General features: G+C 39.9%; 1 protein-coding gene across 1 annotated transcript in view; it reads right to left on the reverse strand.

Moving 5' to 3' along the window:
• Positions 1 to 6305: 6305 nt before the first annotated feature.
• ABCA1 (ATP-binding cassette, sub-family A (ABC1), member 1) overlaps positions 6306 to 13668 on the reverse strand; it is a 107602-nt gene continuing 100239 nt past the window's right edge. Inside the window, exons 44-49 of the mRNA XM_012638543.1 lie at positions 11941 to 12107; positions 11421 to 11555; positions 10337 to 10440; positions 9677 to 9769; positions 8771 to 9014; positions 6306 to 8142 (exon numbers count right to left, since the gene is read on the reverse strand). Coding sequence (XP_012493997.1) covers positions 8002 to 8142; positions 8771 to 9014; positions 9677 to 9769; positions 10337 to 10440; positions 11421 to 11555; positions 11941 to 12107 — 884 coding nt within the window. The 3' untranslated portion in view covers positions 6306 to 8001. The remainder of the gene's footprint in view (positions 8143 to 8770; positions 9015 to 9676; positions 9770 to 10336; positions 10441 to 11420; positions 11556 to 11940; positions 12108 to 13668) is intronic.

A 13668-nucleotide genomic window follows, 5' to 3' on the forward strand; every position in this document is an offset into this window, starting at 1 on the left:
GAAACTATCTCAGATCATGGCAAGTCAGCTTTCCATTTGCTCAAACCACAAACCTCAGAGTCATTCTTGATGCCTTTTTTTTCCTCTCCCATCTCATTATATATCTGTCATCAAATCCCAAATATCCAGAATTTGATCACTTCACATCCCTACAGCAACCATCCTGGCTCAAGTCAGTCAGTCATCTGGATGTTGGGGAAGGGCTGTTAACTGATCCCCTGCCCTTGCCTTCCTGGCCCCATCCCAGTCTACTTTCAACACAGCAGCCAGAATAGTCTAAAACATAGCCAGATCGTATCACTCCTCTGCTCAACCCTCCCATACCTTCCTCCCTCAGTCAGGGTAATTATCCAAGCCCTCACCTGTGACCTACAAGTCATTACATGATCTGTCCTCCTGTTATCTTTCACCTCAGCTCCAGACCTGTCCTAAGAGTCTTTTCTTTGAACCTGCTAAACATGCTCTTACCTCTGGGTCTATTCCCCCTGCCCTGAATGCTCTTCCCCAGATATGCATCTGCCTGGATCATTTCCATACCTCCTTGAGGTCTTTACCCCCATGAGGCTTTCCCTGACAGCCCTATTTAAAATCGCAAGCCTCTCTCATGGTGTTCCCTATCTGCTATGGACTGAATGTTTTTGTTCCCGCAAAATTCATATATTGAAGCCTTAATCTCCAGTGTGATGGTATTTGGAGGTGGGCCCTTTGGGGGGTGATTAGGTTTAGATGAGGTCATGGGCATGAAGTCCCTGTGATAGAATTGGTGACCTGATTGGGATGAAGAATCCTGAGTGCTCCACTTGTATTCTCTCTCCCCTCCCTCTTCCCCCTTTTCTGCACCACATGAGGAAACCAAGAAGAGAGCCCTCACTAGAACCCAATCATGCTAGCACCGTGATCTCAGACTTCTCAGCCTCTAGAACTGCAGGAGAAATAAATGCTTATTGTTCAAGCCACCCAGTCTACGGTATTCTTGTTACAGCAGCCTGAACTAAGACACCATCCCTCTCCCCTGCCTTAATTTTATTTATGTCATTTATCACTATAATTAATGTTTTACATATATATGATTTGTTATTGTATGTGTCCTCCCACTAGAAACTAAATTCCATGACAACAATGGTTTTTGTTTTAATTATTGTAGTATCACCAGTGCCTGGCACATGGTAAGCCCTAAGTATTTATTGATTGAATTAACATACGAGAAGTCTGAGTTTTAAAAAAAAAAACCCTTCATTCCTCCACACCTCATATTGAGCCACCATGAGCAGTAGATTTATGATTATTATTGGAGGTGCCACACTATCCCATTTGGAAAATATCCCTGGAAGACATGGTGAATGACTCAGTACAAGTTCTAGCTGTGGGTGCCATCAAGAATAACACTTTTTCCTGTTTGGTTATAAGTTGCTATCATGGACTATGAAGGTATTTGAATTTTATCTCCAGGAAGAGAAAACAGATATGCACCCCATCATGTCCGGTTCGGCCCCTGCCATAAAACTCCCAAAGGACAAGCAAATGCCACTTGTAGATATGAGCTCTGAGCTTCATTCTCAGTGCCAGCTCTTAACCTACTGAGCAAACCTTGGAACCTGACTATTGTGGCAACTGAAAGTGCCTGTGGGGCACTTTCAGTTATCAAAGGGGTGCGAACCTGTAGTATGGTGGAAGAATTGTTACATAACTTCTTTTACATAGAATGTCCTCTCTCTAAGCATCTTCTTTAAAGAAGTACATTCCCCTAAGAGGAGAAAACAGTTTATTTTCTTTAGTGACAGCTAGTTGGCTCAGGACCCTGAGATAAAGGGAGTTTGGGCATTTGACAAAATGAGCTTTTTGATGGCTGATTGAGGGAAATGGAAAATTTTGTATCACAGGCTTATGCTTTGAAAGGGCAAGGCAGTGGTGGTGGTCTTGAACCAGCCAGAATATTGTAAGGCTCCTGACAGAAGAGATGCCCACAGAATTAAAGACAAAACAAAAAATAATCAGAAAGGAAAGGTGAGATCATGCCCAGGTACAGCCTATACTACTAACAGACAAGAATACAAATAAAAGTTTTGTAATCTAGCTATCGTCCTGTTTTCTGATTCCCTTCATAGCAAAACTCCCATGTAGATTTGTGTGTATGTGCTGTCTCCTTTTCCGTACCTCATTCTTTCCTGAATCCATTCCAGTTATGTCTGTCTGCGCCCTCATCGGTCTGCTAAAATGACTGTTATGAAGGTCATCAAGGACCTCTGTCTTAGCAGATTCAATGGCCATTCCTGCCTTTGCCTTACTCATCCTCTCAGCAGTGCTGGACATCATTGACAACATCTGCCTTCCTGAAGCTCTTAATTCTCTGGGCTTCAATGTATGGCATCATACTCTTCAGATTTGCCTCTTCCTCAACTGGCCATCCGTCTGTTTTTCTTGTTGGCTTCTCTTCCAAATGTCATAGGATCTCAAGAATGTTCTGTATCTTCACTCTCTGTCAGTAAGCTTATTCAGTCCCATGGCTTAAATACCGTTCATATGTATACCGATGATTTACACATTTTTATCATCTTTCCTATTGTTGCCACCGAGCTCCAAAGTGAAATACCAGCTGCATTTATAACATGACCATCTACCTAGTTCAGGTCAAAAACCAGAAGTCAACTTGATCGCTCTTTTTCCCTCATCTGTATGCAGCCTGCAGCAAGTCCTGCCCGCTCTATCTCCAGAGTAGATACTGAATGCTACTGTTCTTCCCTATCTGTTGCTACCACCCTAGTCCAAACCGCCATCAGCTCCTTCTTAGCCTCCCTATTGTCCTTTCTTCCCAATAGCCAGCATTCTTTCTGAAACACATTAGGCCACACCACTGCCCTGTTTAAAAACTCTCCAATGGTTTTTCATTGCGCTAACAATGAAACCCCGATACCACAAGGCTGGCAAGAACCTGGGGGATTTGGTCCCTGCCATCTAATTCTACCCCTACCATGCTTCGCCCTTCCCACTCTGCTCCAGGGACACTGGTGCAGACATCCCTTTTTACCCCTCAACTTGCCAAGCGTTTTCCTCCTTGGGGCCTTTGCAGTAGGTGCTCTTTCTCCCTGGAATATCGTTCCCACCCACCTTCTAATGTTGTTCCTGCTCATTTTATTTGGATCTGGGCATAAATATCACTCCTCAACTCCTCAGACAGGCCATCTCTGACTGCTCTCCAAGTTATCCCATTGCCATGTTTTATTTTCTTTTTAGCACTTGTTGCTGTCTTAATATATTAGGTTGGTTTGTCCACACATCCCGTTGTCTTTCTCCGCTGAAATATAAATTCATTAGAGCAGGAATTCTGTTTTCTTGAACGTCGTATCCCCAGAACCTAGAAAAGTGGCATAAAGTTCAAAAAATGTTTGTTAATTTAACGTATGATGCCAACGTGATTTTAGCTATACCTAACTTCAAAAAAAAGAACCCTCTGCGACGTAACCATCCCTGTACTTTGGACACGTTCCTCATTCCCTGAGCTACAATTTACTCATAGGCAAATGGGACTGTTTTCCTTCTAGGGGCAGGTATTGAGGATTACACAGTAAACACTTGAAAATGGTAGCTAATTTTCTCTTATACTTTTTCATACTTAATGTCTACATTAGTATTACAAAGGGTCCAGAGTTTTTTGAATCTGGAAAAGTTCATATGATCTTTTCTCTAGTAGAAGAATGTTTTGGTCAAGACTCATGAGTAACATACTTTCATCTAAATTACCTACCTTTTCACTTTTCAATAAAGTTTTTTCTTCTGCCTTGATTGTCATTTTTCACAAAGAAACATAGTTTTCTATCATTTAAGTCACTATAATGTGAACTTCAAGATAGGAGGATGAAGTTGTGATGCTGACGCTGAGTGGGCTCATTCGACGCCGGGATCCTCTGCACACCACGTCCAGGTCTGTGCCACACAAAAAGGACTGCTCACTACACGTCATCACGGCCATTCCCAAGAGGTCACAAAGAGAGCCAGACTCTTGTACTGCCTAAAAAGGACTGACAGGGGTTCTTCAAGTACCAATAGAAGCAGACATCTTTTTTGAGACTTTGACTTTTAATGAGCCAGGAAAAATACATCCATATTGTCTCATCATAGCACTACTACTTGAATGTTGTCTGCACAGCACTTATTACAGGGCAAAGGGAGGGCATCACTGATACTAGTCTCAGTATCATTTCTCTCCCCACATTTTCTACTTTTCCTGCATGTTCACCCTTGCCCCCACCCCCAGGCACCTGGCCAGTTTACTTGCCACACTGTGTCCTTGTATTTTTGGTTGAATAAACAAAAAAGCAGCAAAGGCTGCCTTTGTAGCTTCCCCCCTATCAAGTGAACTTTTTATTAAATAAGCTTAGGTACAGAGTACTGTCAGAGATCTCCATGCAGCTTCATAATCATTAAGCAGAATAAGTTTATCTAAAAACCTCTTACACTTAATACTAGTTAGTGTTGTAACTGACACGAAAGTACAAAACACTTTTTTTCCAAGTAATCTCCTCCATTCTCTTTTATGATTAACAGGACATTTGAGTCTTTTCTAAAATTCTTACTTTTGATCCAAATGGCTTCCCCTCTGGAAACATTTCTTATTTTTGTAATGGCTTTATAACACTGTAACAGTAGGTGGTGCCACGAATGCACGAAAGTAAATCAGTATAGACCAGGCCAACAGAACTGTCACAGCTTTATTTTGTGACGCAATACAACATAGAAATATGCCTTTTAATACTTCATATAAAGTTATTGACAATACAATTTTTTTTCTTTTTTCCTTTTAATGAAAATGATTTAACTTAGAAATCTATTGTGAAACTTTTGTCTGTTTTTGCAATTCTCAGATATTCCAGTGCAAAAATAGATCCCATTACAGACAGCATAAAGTGCTTGGAATGAAGGGCCAATGATAAAGAAAAAGCACAAAAACAGCTTCATCGTAGGGTATAAGGAGGGATAATAGCATACCTAATCCTATGGAAATATAAACATTCTATAAAAAGGGATGCAACAATTTTGGAAAGAATTAGAGCAATTATTACTATGGTATTACATTATTACCAGTAAATAGTAACAAGAGAGTACAAATTAATATCTCAATTTCAAAGTGGTTCAGTATGACACATGGCTCTTTGGAAAAAAATTTACCTGATATATACAACCATAAGAAAAAAACATAGAGAAATCCCTTTAGTCAATGATTACTATACAGTGAATGAATGATGTGCAACATTGAATAGTCACAAAGCATATGCTTTCAGTACAAATAATGAAATACAGTAGTTTGAGGTTTGGTTGTTTTTAATAATGAATTGTGCTGGGTATTTATGTTTAGAGAGCTTGTTAATTTCATTGTATTTTTCATATTCACAGTTGTTAGTAAGTTTTCCAAGGTGTCCAAAAGCAGAAACCTTTGGACGCTTCTATTGAGACTTTCTGAAACTCACATAATTACATTTCCACAGGGAATATACAGAAATTTTACTTGATTGAGCATAGAGTTGGTAAAAATTTCCACCATAATTAGGTTTACACAGGAAAGTTTAAAAGATTACTATTCAGATAGTCTAAATAGGTAACACAATAATAATGAAGTTGATGTATATTATTTCTAGCTTCAGAAGAGATCCTTTTAAATATATAGTGAAATGTGTTTTTTTTGTTTTTTCAAAATAGTTCACAGTGCCTTTTGATGTTTTAAAATATGGCCTTGAAGTCAGAATAATTAAAGGAAGGAGTTGCTCATGGATTTAATATAATGAAGAATTAGAACATGATTACAGTGAAATGGAAAACCAACAAAAGTTTGATTTTGAAAAATATTAGACAAGGATAAACTATTCTATGAATTCTATATCTCTGAAGACAACATAAAATATAATGATCTCGTTTCACTAGTCATTGTAAATGTGCCTTCGTTACTTACCATTTTAGAAAATATTGACATTAATCTCTAAAACAGTCATTTTTTTCTTTTCAAGCAATAAGTTAATATAACGTTCTGTAAATTTAGAACGTATATATAGATTAATTTGAAATAGATCTAAAGTCTTATACCTTTAGAATTAATATTTAAATTTTGGGAAAAGTTGAAAGAATTAGTAATAATATTGAAAGATCACTTGAACTTGGCCAAACAATAGTTCCTCTCATATTTTTGTTCAACCACAAGACTGATGACATTATGTATCAGTAAAATAATATTTTTTAAAAATGTTTATTGACTAAAAAAATATGACAGGGTTAGAAAGCCTGAAAAAATACTCCATGTGGAAACATTTGGTTTTTTTTGTTTTTTTCATAAATTAGTGATTGAAAAGATAAAAAATTTGAGATTGTCAGAGATTTAATGGGGTGTCTAACATCTGCAAAGCCAGTTATTTGAATGTACAAAATGCCATAAAACAAGTTGTGTTATACAGCAAGTTTCCAAACTAGCTGTTTTCTCTGTGAAAGAATTCATTGTTTAGCCTTGTAACTCTTATACTTTCTTGGCTTTTTGCATTGTTGCTACTGAGGAAAAAAAAAAAAAAAGCCACGCAATATTCTTTCAGTGGGTGCCTATAACCAACAACAAAAAAACCCCACAATATCTGTAAAACCAGTTAGCTGAATAACACAGCACAAGAAATCCACTGAGACTTAATTTCTAACCCCCCATACATACACACATGTATACTCTTTCACCTACAGCATACACTCAAAAAATATTTGATTGATGAACTGAGATTAAGAGTACCCTAAATGATCTTAAAGAAACTCAAATATAATGTCATGAGATTTTCACCATCCCATTGTTTTCTAGGCACTAGTCAGATGATCAATCTACAATCTTATACAAGAAAATAAAGCTAGTGAGGCAGTATAGCCATACTCCAGACCACAGGGTTCTAAAAAGAGGCCATTCTAAGGATTTAGAAGTCACTGATAGAACTTAAAACTCCAAATAACATTAAAAGTACAAAGATTTTTGTCAAAATACAACTTTATCTTTTTTATTTTCTAGATTAATTCAAAAAGCCAGAAATAATACTATCCTTGTGTCAGATAACAAAGATCTTGAGATGCAGTGTACCGTGTAAGTAGACAATCAGGACAGATGGACACAGGCTTCCCCAGGTTTGAATGTGCCATCCCTTTAATCCCATGCCCTGGCCTCGGCAGCTGGCAGCCCCAGCAGTTTGGCTGCTGCTTCTTGGCTTCTTACCAGGATCTAAGTATATTTAAAGAGTCTCAGAAAAATGACCCTGCAGACCTATAGCTCCAAGCATGGACAACATGACAGAGGAACCAAGTTTCCTGTTTCTAGAGACACCCATATTTTCCATGTCACCACCAGCAGAGCAGCTCAAAGAAGGGATCAAAGCAGGACTAGCCACACATGGCACCATTTTGTCACCTGATATTTAATGACGTCGACAGACTCTGAGAAGAGCAGCGTTCACAAAAGTGTGCGTGACACACCATGGTGTTCAGACTTTCTGAGCAACTTGGCACTAGGAATTCTGGCACACTCATCGCCAGCAATGGATGTGTCACTGGGAAGCCAATCCCCTAGCATGGCATGGCTTGATGAATGAGGATGTGCATGCCGTTTGATTCTGATAAATAATCACTGGCCATGATTACTTGATGAATTACTGTTGCAACCCCAGTGAGAATACACAGGAACAAAAAAGTATGATTTCAAACCCATATGTCCACTGGGTTCCATACTAGAGTTTCACATAGGTATAAGGTAATAAACTAAATTCAAGTCTTTTTCACTCGAGAGCCATATAAGACACAGGCTACAAAGGCACTGCCCCTGTAATGGAATTTTGTTTTCATTGCATTGAACTGCATTGCATTGAACAGTATCAGTACAGTATCCAGTTTATTTCTTCCCACAAGAACTTTCTGGCTCTTTCCTCTGGAACACTTCATTGGTGCAAAAGAAGGTCTAGTTCCTCCTTACTTTCAGCCACCCTGTATGAAAAGGATTCTTCATACATAACTTTCTTTCACTTTCTCATCCTGCAGAAAAGATGTGAGAACTGCAACATCCACTACTGTCTGGTTTTTGTGTAATGACAGGTCCTTTAAGTGGTCATCATCACTTTGGTCCTTGGCAAAGTTCACAAATACCTGTTAAAAGAAAGATGGACTTTTATGAATAACTCTTGACTTGCTCTTTTATCATTCTAGTTTCATTTTTCCTTACACTGAAATTAGTTCAGATAGGAGAATACAGAACTATACAAGTATTTTAACTAGAAAACTGTGTGTGAGTGAGGGAGGAATACTTGAAAAATGCAAAAATCATTTAAAAAATGACTTTTCGTATTGTCCCACACATCACCAATTGCTCAGTTATCTATTTACCCTGGTATATATAGGCTTGATTAAAGGAAAGAGGGAAGAAAACATTTGCTGAATACCTGTTAAGTGCCAAGATCTGTTTGGTAGTTTTTGTTTTCTGATTTAAATGGGATAAGGCAGCTGGCAAAATGCCTGGCCCATGGCAGGTCCTCAATAAGGGTAGTTATTATGATTATTATTACTACAAATTCTCATAATAACCTAACAGAGTAGATAGCATCATCTCCCTTTTCAAGTACAGAGAGGTTTGGTAAAAAGCACAGCTAGTAATATTAATAGTATATCAGGAGTTCAAGCACAGATAGTCTAAACTGCTCTTGGGCCTATGGCAGGGCTGGGTAAGTGGGAATCCTCGTGCTGACAAGTTAATCTATTCTTGACACTCAAAGCTTACTTGGTCAAGTGTTGTCTGAGAAACAGAGTAGTCTTCTATGTGGAGTCGCTTTTTGCTCTGGGAGAGGATGCTGAAAATCCTGGCCAGAGAAGATAATGAAGACGGAAGCTGGTACTGCAGCATGTTCCGGTGCTTCTCTTTGAGGACACTTCCTGGAAAGGCAAGTCCGAAGAACTCCTGGACAGGCTTCAGGTCAGGGTTGGACCCCGCTATTCGTACAACTATTGTATAACCATCTCCAAACCTGAAAGCAGGAAAAAAACATCTAAATGGAAGATCCCCAGGAAATTTCTCAAAAGAATACTTAACTCTGACAACCCAACTTGTGCCATGAAAAAGGGAGGTTTCCCTGGCAGACCCAGAAATAAGTTTCTTAGAGAAGGAATCAGTTATCATCTACTGAAAACCATTCTACGTGAAGTGCCATGCCACATGCCAGAATACATGATCTTTAATCCTCACTTGGACCCATGAAGTCTGACAGATGTCACAGAGAAACCGGGGCCCAGGGAATTAGTCACTTGCACGTGGCTTAAAGCTCATAAGTGGTAGATCCAGGATATGAATTCATTTGTGTTAGACTCCAAAGCTTGTGTTCTTACCCATACTGGCACATATACATTTTTTTCATTTCATCTATATAACAAAGCCAGGAGGTAGAGATTCCTGGGAAACTGATTCTAAGAGAGGTTAAGTAACTTTCCCAGGAGTCACACAACCAGTAAATGGTAAAGACAGAATTTGAATGCATCTCTGTTTGACTTCAAAGCCCTCAGTTTTTCCACTATACCATTAGTGCTCAGTTTTATTTCCCTTTACTTTAGAGCCAGCATTTACATACTCACAAAAGAATAAATATTAAGCTTTCTCACTAGGCACTATCCCCCCAAAAATTATCTCTGTTACCTATTTTTCAGATGTTGGACACTGCCAAGACACCTGAACCTTCCATTGACCATAATTGCCATCCTAGTGCAAAGAGCTTCACATTCTTCCATACTGCGGGAAAACAGAACAAGGTTTTAATTTTAGAGAGATGCTCTTATAACCATTAGAACATTACCGTGACATTTCAGAGAAACATATTCCCAGCTTCCTAGGGAATCATGTCCTGTTACAAATACATGTAGATATATGGGTGATGCTGTTCACTGCAGTGCTGTTTACAATTGTGGATAGTTTGGATGCAATTGAAATGTCTACCAAAAGGAGAATAAATTAGGGTGTATTCTAATGGAATACTATCCAACTATAAGCAATGATGACATATAAAAATATACTGACTTGGAATAATGTTCACAATGTATTGTTAAGTGAAAAAGTGCAGTACATATACTATGTGTGCATTTTTGTTTGTAAAAGTACACACACATACATATAGATTTGCATAGGAAAACTCTGCAAACATACATAGCCCAATGATAATAATGGTTGTCTTCAAGTGGTAATAATTGTTTTAATCTTTGCTTTTCTGTATTATCTAATTTTTACAAAATGATCATGCATACTACTTGGCAAACTTAAAAATTCATGGCGTAGAAGCCAAGCCAAGACTTTACTACAGACCTATGAGATGTAAGGACTACTGATCTCCCCTCCTTGACAATACTTAGGGCACAGTTCCACAAGAATCGCCGGGCTTTGGGATCCATGCCTGTGGTGGGTTCATCCTGTAATTAAAATAAAATAAAATCTTATTATCTGCTGGGGGGGGAAAAAAAGACATATTTGTTTTTAAATGCAGAAGCACCTTAGGAATAGCCTAAATTTTAACTCGCCATTCTAGTTATTTCTTGATGGACCAAAGAACCAGAATAAGTTTCAAACTTGTTTGTAACAAGATCACTTTTATAAATGTCTCATCAAAGCAGGAAACTCAAATATTCTGAGCACTTCTTTATAGAATTACAAATTTCTCCAAATAAACAGGAAAGGGAAAAAGCCATTTTAGTTTCAATCACCTTTTCATGCCTGGTAAGTATAGACTAAAAAAGACTTTTTCTCTGAAACCTCTGTTGAAGTCAGTATAAGGTTTGGGTAAAATTCCTTTTCTTTTTTATTCTAGCTCACTCCAGCCTACCTCCCTGTTATATTTATTGCACTTGCTATTCTTGCAGAAACAAATTCCAGATCCATATGGTCCAGATAACATCAAAACCTCAATCCAAGGCTTCTTCCTGTAATAAGAATACCAATGTTCTTCTCCGCTGCAGAAGAAAATGGGTCAGGGGCTACTGCGCAGTCTGACCTTTTTTTCATCCTTTTGTGTGTAAGAAACTATGATCTAGTTGCTACCTTGGGGATTTTGAAGCTGTGTCTACACTTTCTGTCTTCAGGGAATAAACACATAGATAGTCGGAATGAATGTTCCAGAGAAAGATCAAATCACACATCCAGCCTCAGTCACACTTTTGTTGGGGTTGTCTAAGCCAGAGAAACAGGTGCCTGAGGTATCTCTATCTGAGCACCTGAGGGCGTGGCAGAGCCACATCAGTGTATGCCAAGGGAGAAGCTTCCATCTGCTTCTCCACGGCTGCTCTGCTGTGCCTGGTGGGGGACAAGCCAGTCGTCATGCAACAGCCCTGGAGATACAGGACTCAAGTGCTCATGTTTGCCATTCAGGCCACAGCGATGGTTTCCATCCACTCACCAGAAACACCACAGGAGGCCCACCGATCAAAGCCATGGCTGTTGAGAGCTTGCGCTTATTGCCTCCACTGTAGTTACTGGCGTATTTTTCTCCATACTTCACGAGGCCCAGTTTCCGAATTGCCCACTCACCCACCTAGAACAATAAAATGCACGTTGACTTTTGTCCGGCTTGGTAATTTTAGCACACTTCCTTACACTTAGATATGAAAGTTCTTTCAGGACTTCTATAACCATGACCTGGCAACTGGTGAGGCGCCAAAGGCAGGGAGAAGGGCCTCATGTGGCGGGAGCAGCACCCTGTCTCTGACCCCCCAGCACAGGCCTGCCCAGCCCTGCTCCCCACCCTCCACCACTGTGGGCTCCCACCCTACTTTCAAGTAGGTGGAAGGAGCCAGCACTTCATACTCCTGCTGGTGAGGAAAAACAGCCCAAAGTCCATGTCATGTGTGGAAAAGCCATACGGTATATACTGTCAGGATGCCAAAGGAGGCAGGCTAGCTTTCTGGTGCCCACGGTACCTTGCCAACTTCTTTCTCTGGGACTCCTCTCAAAAGGGCAAAGAATTCCACGTGCTCTCTCCCAGTCAGCAGCTCTGTGATGGCATCAAACTGAGGGCAATAGCCCATGTTCTGATGGACTTCATGGATGTTTGATAAGATACTGCAAAGGACAATGAAACTAGTCAGATTTTAAGCATTTAGGGATATTGTGGTCACACAATCTGGCCTACCGTGCCTATAAAACACGCTTGTGCATAACATAGATACCAGTGTACCTGCTGCTACTTGAAGGAACAGCCTTTCTGCCCTGAGGCTGCCAGCTCTTCCTGGCAGTCAGGGGTCCTGCCTGCCCAGTCCTTGCACCTGGCTCTGCCAACACTTCGGTCTGCAGGTTCAGTCCCATTTCCGAATTCCTGAGTCCATGCCAGTTGCAGCACATTCTTTGCCAGCCACCTGAGTCACACCGTCCTGGAGCTTTAATGCTAAGTCTCCATCCTAAACTTGACCCCGTGACGCAGTCATAAGTATCAAGTGCCTTGTTGCTCCAAGGTCTCCTTCATGGCCATTTGGGCCCAGAGAAGAATGAGAAATCTTGGATCTGAGTTCCCTTTGCTTTCTGCTGCCCATATATTGACTCAGTCAATGTGTGCGTATTTCGGATCTCGTGGTGCCACTGAACACCCAGCCTAGGCAGCCTTCCAGCTCATAAGGGTTGTTTTTTTTTTTTTTTTTTTTTAATCACAAACCCTCTGAGAATCTGGTGACAGAAAAAATACACCTACAGACACAATTTTATGTATGTTGGTGGGAGTGGCTTTTAGGTTCTATGAAGCCAACCAAGTTAAGAATCTCTGATATGAGAGTTCAGTGTCCTCATCCCAGTCAGATGACTGTACTTCAGCCACTTTGGGACAACCATGAACTTGACCTTTCGGCAGCATTCATTCCTCTCTGCAAATCTAATTGGTACCTCCAGTGTCAGCCTTTTCTAGAATTATGACTGAGGTACCCCCAGACACGATGCATGGCCCTCAGATACAATGCCCAAGGCAGTTCTTACAACCAGTCCATTTAACAAACGTTAGTTTTGGCTAATTATTACTGCCATAGCTATATGCCTCAGAGGCTTTCTGCTAGGGACAAGCCTAGGGAAGCAGTTGTGCAGCCTTTGGCCTGCTGCTTCCAGAATGTTCTCCTAGTGCTCCTTTATGTTGCTACTGAAAAAACTGGTAAGAGACAGGGGAGGAGATCAATGACTACATTAAGTTTATTGCTCTTTTTAATTTTATCAGCTGTCCCCTGTCCAGTATTTTCAAATTGCGAGTCATCAGCCATTAGCGCATTATGAAATAAATCTAGTGGGTCACAACCAACACTTTTTTAATGACATGGTCTAGAGTAGAATGAGAAATATCAGAGTGTACTATGAGTAGTAACAGTAGGTATTATTTTATGAAACTGTAAGTTATATGTGTGTTTATGTGTCTATGTGTACGTACTGGATTGAGATGTAAAATGTATTTCCTACATGGGTCATGGTCATAAAAGTTTGAAAGCTACTGCCTTGTGCCATCTCTCCATATAAAAATCCCAGAGAAGCCCCACATGTTTAGAGTACTTAGGATAACATTGTCTAGTAGGTCTCTAATGTGTACCCCCAAAGATCAGATTGCTTAGTGACCTATGCAGCCTCAGAAATGGCTTAATAGTGTCAATCATATGCCCTTTAGGGAGTGCAATTTGGCA

Source organism: Propithecus coquereli, unplaced genomic scaffold (genome assembly GCF_000956105.1).
Source record: "Propithecus coquereli isolate 6110/MARCELLA unplaced genomic scaffold, Pcoq_1.0 Scaffold130, whole genome shotgun sequence".
NCBI classification, from domain to species: domain Eukaryota; kingdom Metazoa; phylum Chordata; class Mammalia; order Primates; family Indriidae; genus Propithecus; species Propithecus coquereli.